The 13,106-nt window shown below is 31.3% G+C and overlaps 1 protein-coding gene across 1 annotated transcript in view; it reads right to left on the bottom strand.

Moving 5' to 3' along the window:
- LOC148284035 (uncharacterized) overlaps window positions 1-13,106 on the bottom strand; it is a 159,744-nt gene that overhangs the window by 108,076 nt on the left and 38,562 nt on the right. The window contains exon 5 of the mRNA XM_088242795.1: window positions 9,789-9,944. Within this exon, the coding sequence (XP_088098921.1) occupies window positions 9,789-9,944 (156 nt within the window). The remainder of the gene's footprint in view (window positions 1-9,788; window positions 9,945-13,106) is intronic.

The following is a 13,106-nucleotide window of genomic DNA, read 5'->3' as shown; positions in this document are numbered from 1 at the left end:
ATAAATTCAATATTTAATGCTTTAAGTGATGTCCCATCTCTGTTGTAATAAATTTCTTTTCATGTTCCCAACCGTGTCAAAATCTGCTATTTATAAAATCTTTTAAGAGCAACTTTCGTTTTTATACCCCAATGTCCAGAATGTGTAGATTAGTAAATTCATCACACGACTTGGAATTATTTGGGATAGATCTTTTGGATTTTCCTAGATCTCTTCGCAAAACAGTGTGGGATGAAGTTGTATTGGCATGGTTTAGCTCGAAGTCTTATGTCTTTCGTTTGTATAAATATATTGTGTACCATTATTGTTTTGCCCTTGTTCGTCTTTGCTACATTGTTTTATGTTCTTTTTGTTCAGTTTCTTGCATTAATTTATGTTTCTTCATGTAACTGTTGTAATTACAATAAATAAATAACCTTTTTCTTGATAAAATGAAAAAACATTTAAAAAATAAAGGACATCGATTCAGTTTTGGGGTGCGGAAAACGGTAAAATGAAATATTGTTATTATAGTTAGATATAATCAGTCCGAAGCAACGCGCAGTTGTATTTTTTGCACACTATAATTCAAATATCTATTAATCAAATTTCTCTCCCACCGCGTATCCTCTTAAGGTAAACAAAGAAAATTACTGTTTTAATGGTATAACAACTTAATTACGCAACCACTCATTATGGCATTTTATATTCAATTTATGTTTACATTAAATTTTAATGTATCGCTTTCTTATTTAATCAAATTCACATTAAGCGAGACGCTTAAACCGTGAAAACCAAAATGTCATCAGCGAAATGTGATTAATAATTGCTTAATTTTACTTTATAAACCGCAACCCACGTATAATAATTATTATCCAACATATTCCGTAACCATGTTAATTTACAAACAGCGTTTGTACTAAAATAGGGAGATAATTACGTATAACGAGCATCTATGTTCAGATGTTTTGTTGCAAAATACTAAATCAAACAATACACAGAACATATTTTTCTTGCTTTGTGACTTCAAAGGTTTTTAAATAAATAAATAAATAACATTTATAATTCTTAACAAGTTGAGACGTTGTGAATTTTTTAATGAAAATGGGTAAAAATGACTACAACCTCTCTGTCATTAAAATGAAATCGATGTTAAGCTGAAATTATTTGAGTAAGCAATTTAGATATTAAGTAAAACTATAAAAGTTAGAATATAACTCTACAATATGGACTCCTTACTACAGCTGTCACCAACATTATCTTGAAAGAGTTCAAAAAAAATTCTTACGGTATACAAATTTTAAACTTATACCAGTATACAGAGACAAAACTTAAGGTAAGGAAAGTACATTCTAATTTCAAATGCAGAGAATAACCCGAAAGTGAAGACAATAGAATGTACTTTCCTCACCTTAAGGTTTGTCTCTGCATACGGGTATTAGAATCAGTCATGAATTTTTTAATTACGATTTTTTACTAAAAACATTAAATTTGTTAAAACTTAACCACCGCCACCGTTTTGTAGCAACAATTCACAGACAGTATATACTTGTAATGCCGTATTAAATAGACTTCATGAACTCAGGAATAGTTATTCCCATATATCTGATATATTTAGTGTAGGGTATTGTTCTTATAGAACAAACCTTTTGAACTTTTTCAAAGATGGTGAACGGTAATTATATTTATTTATTCATGCATTTCATAATAATCACAGTTTTTTGTTCACTTTGCCCAGCAGTATGAAACAGTACTTATGATTTTCTTGTTGTATTACTGCAGGATGTTTTATTATTTTTCTACTGAGTATGCTGTATAATTTTGAGGTTAATTTTTAAAATAAAAATCTTGTATGATTTTAAGGTTTATTTTGATTTAATAAATCTTTTGGGTATAAGAAAATTTATGTTAAAAAAAAAAAAAAAAAAATACTAGGCTAAATATGTTAATATTATAAATGTTTGTAAAAGGCAGATTTGCCGTTTATGTTAATAAAATAAAATAAATAAATAAAAAGAGTATTTAGATATGGAAACTTTTAATGCAAGTTTATAATTATTATATTTTCACACTTTGCTTATAACATGATGACGTCGGCAAACGAACTTTGACCTTTCTGTAAATCTGCAGCATTTTTAGCCAATTTCGTTTATCATGGTTCAGATATGAACTTTTAACAAACTATCGGCTTGGCTTAGGTACTCGAGAGTTATCTACGGTATGTGACTTTGACAACCGAATCATCTCTTCTAGATTTGAATCAAGCCAATGAAAAATATGTGTTGATGTAATAACTTATATTTAAAAAAAGTTATTAATTTAAAAATACTTGGTACACTTCCACTTATTTATTTGATCAATTAGCGCTTTCACCCTCGAATGCGCATCTTCAGACTGGTGAATATTAAACAGTGTAAAGATAATTTACATAAAACTAAATATTATCTTAAGTGTAGGTACATTTATGAATAAGTTGAAAAATATACAATACGCACTATTTCAATGGAACAGAGTGAGACAAATTATTGAAACATGTATTGGCGATGTACTTTAAGATAAAATTTTACTATATGAAAAACGTTTGTTGTTTTATTACAATGTACACGGTCTAACTAAGGAAGCTAATATGTGTGAGTTTTTGAGTTCTATCTGCTGATTTATTAAAATTCTATCGCTTTAATTTTTTTATCCTATTTATTTCTAAAATTTTTAATCTATCTAACTTTTGACCTTTATTTCCTACATGTACAATTTTTATGTTTTTTGATTTGTCAAAATTATGTTTTAATTCTTTAAAGTATTTTTAAATTAATAATTTATATTAACATATTAGTTATTACATCATTTCAATGAAATTCCATGAAGAATTGACAATAAATAATTTAAATAAAACAAATATAAAAAAATATAAGTTTGTTCGAAATAAAATTTATTCAGCTTTAAAAAACGAAAAAAATATAAACTAACGCACTACCATAAATTAATGTGAGTTATTCAGATCTCGAAATGTTACTTCTTTCAGGAATCATGAAAAGTATTTCCAAAACACCCAAACAATAAGGGTTGAATTCCCGCGTTTTGGTTATTTCCCTTGAAAGGGAAAGAAACGAAAGGATTCGAAGAAAATAAATCAAACGCCTGGACATACATAAAGAAGGGGCTCACAGCAGGGTTCATGAGAATTCAAACATTAATCAGAGAATATACCCATATTCTGAAAGCTTGCAGAGATTGATTGAGAAAACAAAGGATTGTTATAAAAATGTTTGAGAATTAGGAGAGGAGAAAAATTAATTGCTAGTTTTCATTTCTAATTACAATTTCATAATTTGTTTTAATTTTGTCAAAAATAATAAATGCATGTTTCATTATATTTCATGAATATGTATTTTTAAGATTGTAAAAAATTGTTTGTTTTTAACCAAAACCAATTTTTGGAATAAAAAAGCATATTTAAATATCCAGTGTTGACAAAAAAGTTTAGTTTCTCACAAAACATTATCATTGCACGCTTTAATAACCTAGGTTTATTTATTGATTTGGTATTTATTTTGTAGAACTCCATATTTAAACTTGCGGTATACGAAATCAAACACTGATGAAGCAGTCTATAAATGCCCGGAAATTTGACGCTGGTAATATGAAGGTTAGTAATACAAAACTTCTAAGTCGAAACATGGTGATATTCCTAGGTATCCAGATCTAAATCGACCGAAGACCAAAAAGCAATTAACTGAAGCTCATACGCCCGGGATTTTATATTAATTATTAATGAACGAGCAGTGTTTTATTTAAATAATACAATTTTTATCTAACAATGTTTGATTATGTCCAAATGCTTGCAGACTGGCTAGATTTCCTCCCTAGGTAGTTGTTCATATTTAAATATGTTATATATGGCCAAATGTTCATGCAATATTGAATGTATCCAAATGGAACTAATGTCCACGGTATGCCACGTGATGATCTTGCAATATCAGTTCAGGCAAAGCATAGATTTTTTTTGGCACAACAGCCGATTTTGAACGTCCTTCACGAATTTCGTTCTGTAACGAAGTGCAACCACGATTAAATTCAGAAAACCAGAGAAACACGGTGGCTTGAGATGGTGCTTCATTACCAAAAGTCGCCACGAGTTAGTTGGCACCTTGTTGTTGATTTAATCTGCGTCAAAAGTCATAGAAAATTATTGCACGAAAATGTTCACGATTAATTCCATTTTTTTAAATAAATTAATTTTTCAACTATCTGTAAACAACACAAATATCACTTGTATGACAAAATGTTTTGAGTACGTTTACCATTTAAAATGACAAAATTTACAATGGCAATATCAGATTTTTCATATATTCACACTGATGTAAACATATCTCAAATTTTAAGTAATAACCCTCGTATTGCCGCATTATCTGCACTGATATTAACTTGATGACCTTTTTGCCTATTTTGTAACCCAGGCCCAAGCCAGCTACATCTTTTATGATTTCTTCCATTGTGAGCTTTATACTTACATATTTTTTTCTATAAAATTTTCTCCATCTCAGTTGTGAATGAAAATTGTGTATTTTTAAAAACATTATTTTATTAATAATTTGATGTCAAATAAATACCTTACAGGAAAGACGCTGAGAATATTTAACAAATTTGGCCTAAGGCAATGGTAATTACGATTTGATACTGAACAAGTCTGTTAAAATAGCTTTTACGAAAATGATAGCCGTTATTTTTTCTGTTATTTCCAGAACACAAAAGTTAGCCTTTTTATTATTTTCTCGAGTATTTTTTGTGAAAAGCAATAAAAAATTCAAGAAAATAATCATTGTGACTAATATAACATTGTAAGATATAATCGATAACAAGGGACTTCTGAGATATCCATTTCGAAATTATAATATTATATTCAATATAAAATACGATATTCCTACCTAGAAACAGAATATGATATGAATTCAATGAAATTTAAGCTTCTTTGAAGAAGGAAGTTGAGTTAGAATGATTCAAAGGTATAAAAATATTATTTTATGGAACCAAAGTAACGAAATAAAACATGAGGTAACATGACGGGAATTATAACCGAGTTGAAGAACGTTTTATTAAAGGGAATACAGATTAAAATTAGCTGTTTTAAGTGGCCACATTACGGACTGTGTAATATTCACCATTCTGCCTATGTTTGAAGATCTATATTCTTTCAAATCTTCCATCTGCTGATCTTTGTGGAGTGAAAGAGCTGAAACCATTATTGATCACTGATACCATTTAAAGTAGGTTTGAGGTCTTGGATTAGCATGGAAGGAATAGATAGACACCTTCTTTAAAAAAATATATATGTATATTATGAAATACAGCAAACAAATCCTGTCTTTTGTTCTATCATCATATGGTTCTCTTGTTTGTTTTTTTTATTCATGGTTATGTCATACCATATTTATATGCTATAAACTTTTAAATCCTTAAAATGAATAACCCACGCTTAGAGCTGAAGTCTTTGTAAGCATTTTTTCCAAATTATATATGTAATTATGTATGTAATGTTAATATATGTACGGAAAAACAAACAAATAAAAAAAATGCGGGTGACATTCTGACCGGATTATTGAACCCACGTAGTAGGCAGAGACTGAAAATATTTTTGAATTTTTATACTTGGACCAGTTGGTTTCATAAATCATAACAAAACATTCATTTTTATTTTATTTCTAAGTTCAACAAGGAAACATTAAAAACATATCATTTGAACGCAGTTATGCAGAAAGTAGACAGTCCACAATTGAGAAAAAACTAGATATTGGCGTTATCGGGTGCAGTAAGGTCAATTCTATGTTTTTCTAAAAAACAGCCAGGCCGCTTACATACAAAAAACTGTAATCATCACCTTCTGAAAATAGTGTCGATCACAAAAACGGAATTTCTCAATCGGCATAAAACACCTAAAATACTAGAAAAATCTTACAGTACTTAAAAACCTGAAAACTGGTTAAATACATAATTAGATTCTAGTTTGTATTATTTAAAAAAATAACGTCTTTATTGTTTATCATTTGTCAAAAAAAGTAACGTGTCATACTGTTGTATTAATTTGATTATTCACTCTTTTCATAAAAGTGCTATTATCTCAGTTTCACTTTTCTATTGCTGGCTGCTTTCTGCATAACTACGTTTATTTGTAAGTAAGCGTTGGTGTCATTCTTAAAATATGTGTATATGTCCTCAATTATAGAACTTGACCATCTTACAAAAATGATTTTAAATACGTGTGTAGCTTAATTAAATCAATTTGAGTTATAATAGCCAAACCAATATTGAATCAACTGTTCCACAAGTGTAAAACTTATGTGAGGTTTTTGTTATTTTCATTGTGCGTTTTGTAATACAAATAATAAAGATGTACATTTAAACCTAGTTTTTAAAACAGTCTGAATATTTTGTTAATTATCTCTGTTTATTAAGTAAGTCTTCTTTGTTTATTCTCAAATGTTAAAACATATCAAAAAATATATAGTTGAGTGTCCTCGGCACGGGTAACCAAGTGATGCATACATTACTGTTTTTGTAAACTAAATTCAGCATATTTTGATTATATTTTACATGAAGGTAAGGTGATCAGTCCTTTGTTTCAGGTGCCAGTCCAGAAACAATTCAATATTGCAGTATAAACCACCTTCATAATTCATATTTCACGTCCGTGCCAGGAATTGAACCTAGGACTTCAAGAATAATAAGGAACTGCACCAACTACCACTCAACAAGATGGATTTATATCTACTTAATTTCCTGTTTTATTTTTGAGGATTTTTTCCCTAGAGCAGCCATCGAGTCAAAAAAATTTGGACCTGGATTCTGTGTCACAAACATACATATGTAAACCATTGAGTTGCGGAAGGGCATAAAAAATAGTACCCATAAATACAAATATAAAATGGAATTATTTTTAAAGCAGAATGCTTTATTTTTATTCAAGATGTTTTTGTGTAGATCTGGGCAAACAAGAACTAATAATAGTTGGAGATTTTAGAGAAAGGTTTACTGGCAAAGTTGTATGTTAACAGCCTCATTATAATGAGGGAGAATAATAATAATCATCTTAACAACTCTAGGTCATCCCTCGCAATATAAAGGCCTATTCATGGCGCTTCTGTTTCCACCCTTTTCACGCCTTATACGTTTTATGTTGGTTTACAAACCCTTAAAAACCATCCCATAAGTAAAATCATTATTTTCTTCTTATAATAAATTCCACAACTACCCTAACAAAGAACGACCATTAATTTTAACCAATATTTGATGTGTCTTACTATATTTTTTTAGGTAAATAAATTAAAAACAAATAATATTTGCTGCATACCACTTTTAAAAAAAACATTTTATCCTAATTCACAGAACGAAGGTCTTTTGAAGTCGAAACATAATATGTTGCAAGCATTGACATATTAATACATAAAGACGTGCCCTGAGCCCTCAAAAGTAATGACACTTAACTCATGCCCAAACGCCCAGTCATGCCCAGCGCGTATTTCGTCGTTCATCGACCGCCATCCAGGCGTGATGTTTAGAATTGAAACCAAAATGCCTGCTTATGTCATGAAAGCTTAATATTCATATTAATATTGTAAAAAGTATTATGTAACTTTTCATTGGTAAATATTTGTTCATTTGTGATTTACTCTTACAAGACTGTGGTAAATAATCCCTGTGCGCGCGGTGATGTAACAACATGTAACCACTAGTAAAAGACGGAATATTCTAAAGTTCAGACATTTGAAAACAAAAACATGAAGACATACTGTTTAAAAATTATTTTTCGATAATTTATGCAAATAAACATATAATTTAGCCCCTTTAAAGCAAAATAAATTTAAAATTATAAATACGGCGCTCATATTACGCGCGCGCGTCCCCCATCACTGTCATCAACCGACTGAAGACTGAAGCTGTTTTATACAACACCCGCCACAGAACAGCGTCTCTGTCTTACTTGTTGTGAGTTTAATATTTGTGCTCTCTCTTATGCAAATGTTTTGCTGAATTAGCGAACATTAATTCTTTGCGTAGCAAAGATAAATATTTTTCGTATTAACATCCAGTATAGTTATACAAATGTTACTTTCTAAATCCGCTGTAAAAATGTCCATTTGATGATCACAAAAAATACGGGTTATATATCAAATCTTGTATCCTTTATTGACTATTGTGACATCACAGCCACGCAAGAGTTAACAAGGCTTAAAACAATCAATACTAAAATATAAATATTATTTCTCGTAAACGTCAAACTACGCCTAGCGGCGCAACTGCGAAGCTCTTTTTACTTTAAGGACTGCACGGATAGAAATACGTTTTTAAAAAAGAATAAATTTGCATTTTCCAAACTCAATAAAAATAATTGAATGGGTCTAATTATAAAGAATTAAAGTAAAGAACCTGATTGAGATCCACCAAAAACGAATGCTGAGTGTTAACGTTGAAATAAAAACTTTTGTACATACCAAAAATTAATACCCCTAATTTTCGGCATTAAGGTTTATAACTAGAGTAAGCATAATAGTTCAAAATATGGTCCTTCAATCTATGGCCAATTGGCATATGATAGAACGGACTTTAGTCTGTTGCGAGCAGTCTCCAGCTATTTTTAAACTTTTGTCTGCTCGCAATTAATAAAATCCCTATATGTTTGCTTTGCTACGGTACATGTCGATCTGGGCTGGTATTTTGAACGCATTTACAGAGCGCAATAACGCGTAATCAGAACGTAAAAACGCGCTATACCGCGCTATAATTGCGTTTGGAATACTAGTTCTGAAAAAGCGATGATATAACCTTTCACCTGTAAGTTATGTTATTATCTTAATCAAAACTTGTTTAAAATAACTATTTCAATATTAAAAACGTATTTTTATTTTGTTACCAGTAATTATATCTTGTTTCTCTGTCCTGTTAAGTTAGTCAGGCGTATAGTCAAAGGATAAACAAAGATGACGCGTATGCGGAAAGGAGTGACGTATTAAATTTTCAGTAGAGCGATGTAAACAGTTCGTGCTTTTTACTGTATTACGTATTTTGCTTGCCAACGTCGACGTGATATGACGTGACGACACTTGCTTCCTCTGCTGGTCATTTTCCTTTCTTTGGGGATCACTTTTTTGCTCAGATTTGTGTAAAGTGTTATCTCTTTATATTATATCTCAATGATTTTTAGTAGCATATGAATAATTGTCAAGTAAATAATGTAAAGTTGGGTACGTTTACGTGTGACTACTTTTAAAAATATTTGCGGCGCGTCTATGTATCAATATCAATGATTACAAGGCAGATAGTTGATAATGCTTAACACATAAATATGTTTCAAAAAAACTAATACATGATGACAAATTAAGAAAAGAGAAAGCAAAGACGAGTATCAGTAATTTAAGAAGTATTTTAGTGGGTACTATTTCTAACGATAAGCGGACTGCATAATGTAAAAATGAATGTCATTTAATTTAGTACAAAGTTGATGATCGCACCACTCGCCAGATAGCAGATTCACGCTCGAATTTTTGTTCTTGATATTTCGTTACCTTTAATCACTTTGCCACTGAACTTCAAGACAAATTATGCAATTACTCACCTTGTACTGGGATTCTTCTAACCTTAATATTCGAACTTCTCTCTCGTGGCAGAATCTATCTGATCCTGTGGTTAGATCGGCATTTTAAGTTTTTTTTTATTATTGATTCATACACGACTCAGTGGACAGGAATGACTTATTGATAACTAAAATAACTTGTTAGCGATCGCGCGATAGAAATATCCAAGATAATTTTCCTTACCTGAAGTAGTATGGCATCGCTATCAGCGAGAACAGCTGGAACAATGAAGGTTCCTTCCCTTTGTGTAATTTCTATGTCTTGGCTGTATATTGAGGTTGTGTTGTCAAACACTTTCACTCTAACCCTTATGGACTTTTCCGTGCTAACTGCTTCAACCTGCAAAAACAAAAAAAAATCTTTTAGTTTCCCACACAACTTTATAACAGGTAGACTAACAATACGCTTTTTTCTTATTTGATACGAGTATTGGTTCAAATGTAAAAAATCTGTGTAGGTATGTGTTGTAAATTAATTGTAAATTTAAAAGTAATATCGAATAAATAAAAATTATTTTATGGCTGGAAATGTTATTGCTTTGTTCTAGTTTATTAACTACAACAACAACGAACCATCACGCCGTTTCCCCTTAAATGTAGGCAGAGAAGATAGAATGCCACGTTATTTTCATTATCTTTGCATACACATCTCGCTTCCTCATACATCTTCTCATGCCCGCGCGCCAATTATTCCAACTTTTGACATGTCCGTCTTCGACTATTTGTTAGATTTGGTCATGCCATGTCTTTTTCGGTCTTCCTCTATTACTGCGTCTATCAAAATTCGCATTGTAAATATTTTTAGCCATTCTTTTGCTGTCCATTCACTCTACATGTCTAAACCAACGCAATGTTCCTCTCTTGATTTTATCGATAGTGTTTATCTGAGCCTTACATAATGTACAGATCTCGACATTTGTGCATAGTTTCATCACAAATTTGCCTGAGAGATCGCATTTCGACAGCATTCAGCCTTCTTTTATCCCTGTTTTTCCAAGTCCATACTTGGTTCCCATACATCAGGGTCGGGACCAGGACTCCACCGTGAACAGCTAATTTTACCACTACTATAAGCTACAAATACATTTATTTATTTTTTGTCTCTTATGGCATTTCAAATTAAAAGTTGTGATTCATTTATAACATGATTTTTATCACTAAATTAATTATCTAGCCATAATGATAGATAAAAGTTTATAACTTTTTTTATTTCCGTGACAAGTTATACATTGATTTCATTGTACCATAAATAATATAAACCATATATTATCCATTCATTCTTCTGCAGTGATAGTCTTAATTTAAAACTGAGACAGAGGATGGTCAAGTGCTATGTGTGGTCAATACTGCTCTACGGGGTTGAAACATGGACTCTCAAGGTGAACTCCATGAACCGATTAGAGGCTTTTGAAATGTGGCTTCACCGGAGAATGCTGAAAATCCCGTGGACAGATTTAGTGACCAACGTGTAGGTGTTGAGACGAGCCAGTGCCGAAAAAGAACTACTGTCCTCAATAAAACAGAGAAAACTCGCATATCTGGGCCATATCATGCGCGGAAGCAAATATACGCTTCTACAGCTTATTATGATGGGAAAGATCGAGGGAAAGCGTGGGGTTGGAAGGCGACAGATGTCCTGGCTGAGAAACATCCGCGACTGGACGGGAGTGCGTGGGGTTGAGGCACTGTTCCAGTTGGCGCAGGACCGGAATGCCTACTCTAGAGTGATCGCCAACGTCGGGGAGACCTGATATGGTACAGAAAGAAGAATATATTATCCATATTGTCTATGCTTACTATTCTGCGTTTCTCTTTAATTCTATATTACTTAAATATAATCTAAATTAATAAATAACTATACAACAAGAGGATCTAAAAATATAAGACTGGAAAAGAAATCAAAAGAAATGTCCCAGAACTGCCTTATGTACAAGGGAATACAATTATTTGAGGAAATGCCAGAAAGCATAAAAAATTAAATAAATGTAAATATATTTAAAATTAAATGTAAAAAGAATATATGTGAACGATTTTAGGTAATATATAGTGTAAATAGTGAATATAATAAATGAAAATGTACATATGAAACAGTGAATATTATAAATTAGGATATTAAGTGTATAATAGTGATAAATAATTTTAGAATAAGTATATATGTAAATATTGTGTTGTAAATATATATATGACTATGTTAATCATAGAACTAAATAAAATAAATAAAAATAATAATATGGAGTTGTGGAGAAGGCGCAGAGCCGTGAAGAGTGGAGACGCTTTGTCAATGGAATGGCTGATGAGAGTACCAATGATCATGACTCTCTGAACTGAGAAACGACAGAAAAGAAGAAGAAGAAGACCTTAAATGTTGTATACTGCAATGTTTCATTATTCCTGTACTGGCGCCTGATTCATAGGACTATTAACATCTATTTTTAAATTAGAGTTGTTTATTTTTTGCCGTTCTTGTTGTGTTCAAGTATCATATTTATTGCAATATGTATGTTCTTTTAAACTATTGTGTAAGGATCCAGCGGGATAGTTGGCTGTTTCCTTATTAAGGAACTTCTGAAAAAACCGATCACCTCACCTTAACAATGGAAATTGAAAAATGAATGGATGTGCTCTATGCACTAGTGGGTGCTAAAAGAGAAGGTGCTTACTAAGAAATGCACGAAAAAAAAAAATATTTCACAAAATGGATCAAATAGTATAGTCTAACGTACAAAAATGTAACTTTTTTTTCAAGAAAAAGGCGACTAGTTTGCTAACTTTCGAAATCTTTATGAACAGGGGATAAAAATTATTACCGGGTCTTTAGGGGTGGGTTTAAATACTGAGGAAGAATTTCGCTCTGCGGGCAGGTCGGTTTTCCTGTTAATTTAGGGGTAATTAGTTTTACGCCGGTTCCTCTAACAGTCGTTCGTTTCGGTCATTGGACAACTCTAGAAACATTGAAAGGGGTAATTTGTTTCAGTAATTTGGGGAAGAAATTACATAATGTCCGGGAAATACTAATAATGACATATTTAATTTTATCAATTTTTGAGAATTCATCTTTTTTTCCTTTATTTAAAAATAAATATTTATGTTCTTATAATTTACCCTAATGATTCGATTTTTGGGCCATTTTTTTACAGTCGTCAATAACCGCGTTAGGAAACAATTGACTTGGACCTCCTGGTCTGGAGTCCGCGACGCTACCCACGAGATCACAATCCGTCGCTTTCACAAATATAATCCTGTTTATTTAGTAATTAAAAAAACAGGCTTTTTACTGTAAATGTATAAATATTTTAAATAAGTAGCAATTTCTAAAAACAATCAATGGTTCCCAATTTGTAGATGCAAAAAGGGGGATTGTATTGACAAAGCGTAAGTAGTTAAGACCATGTCCGGGTGAATAAAGAATAAATACAATGAAGAATATATGAAGATGAATTCCCTATCTAACAGCCACTAAAAAACTTTTTGAACAAACTAAACAATTAAATGTAACTTAACT

Source organism: Micrasema longulum, unplaced genomic scaffold (assembly GCF_059751315.1).
Source record: "Micrasema longulum isolate JH-2025_06_02 unplaced genomic scaffold, ASM5975131v1 h1tg000163l, whole genome shotgun sequence".
Lineage (NCBI taxonomy): Eukaryota > Metazoa > Arthropoda > Insecta > Trichoptera > Brachycentridae > Micrasema > Micrasema longulum.
Note: the sequence above shows the minus strand (reverse complement) of the source record. Positions and strands in the feature narration are given on the sequence as shown.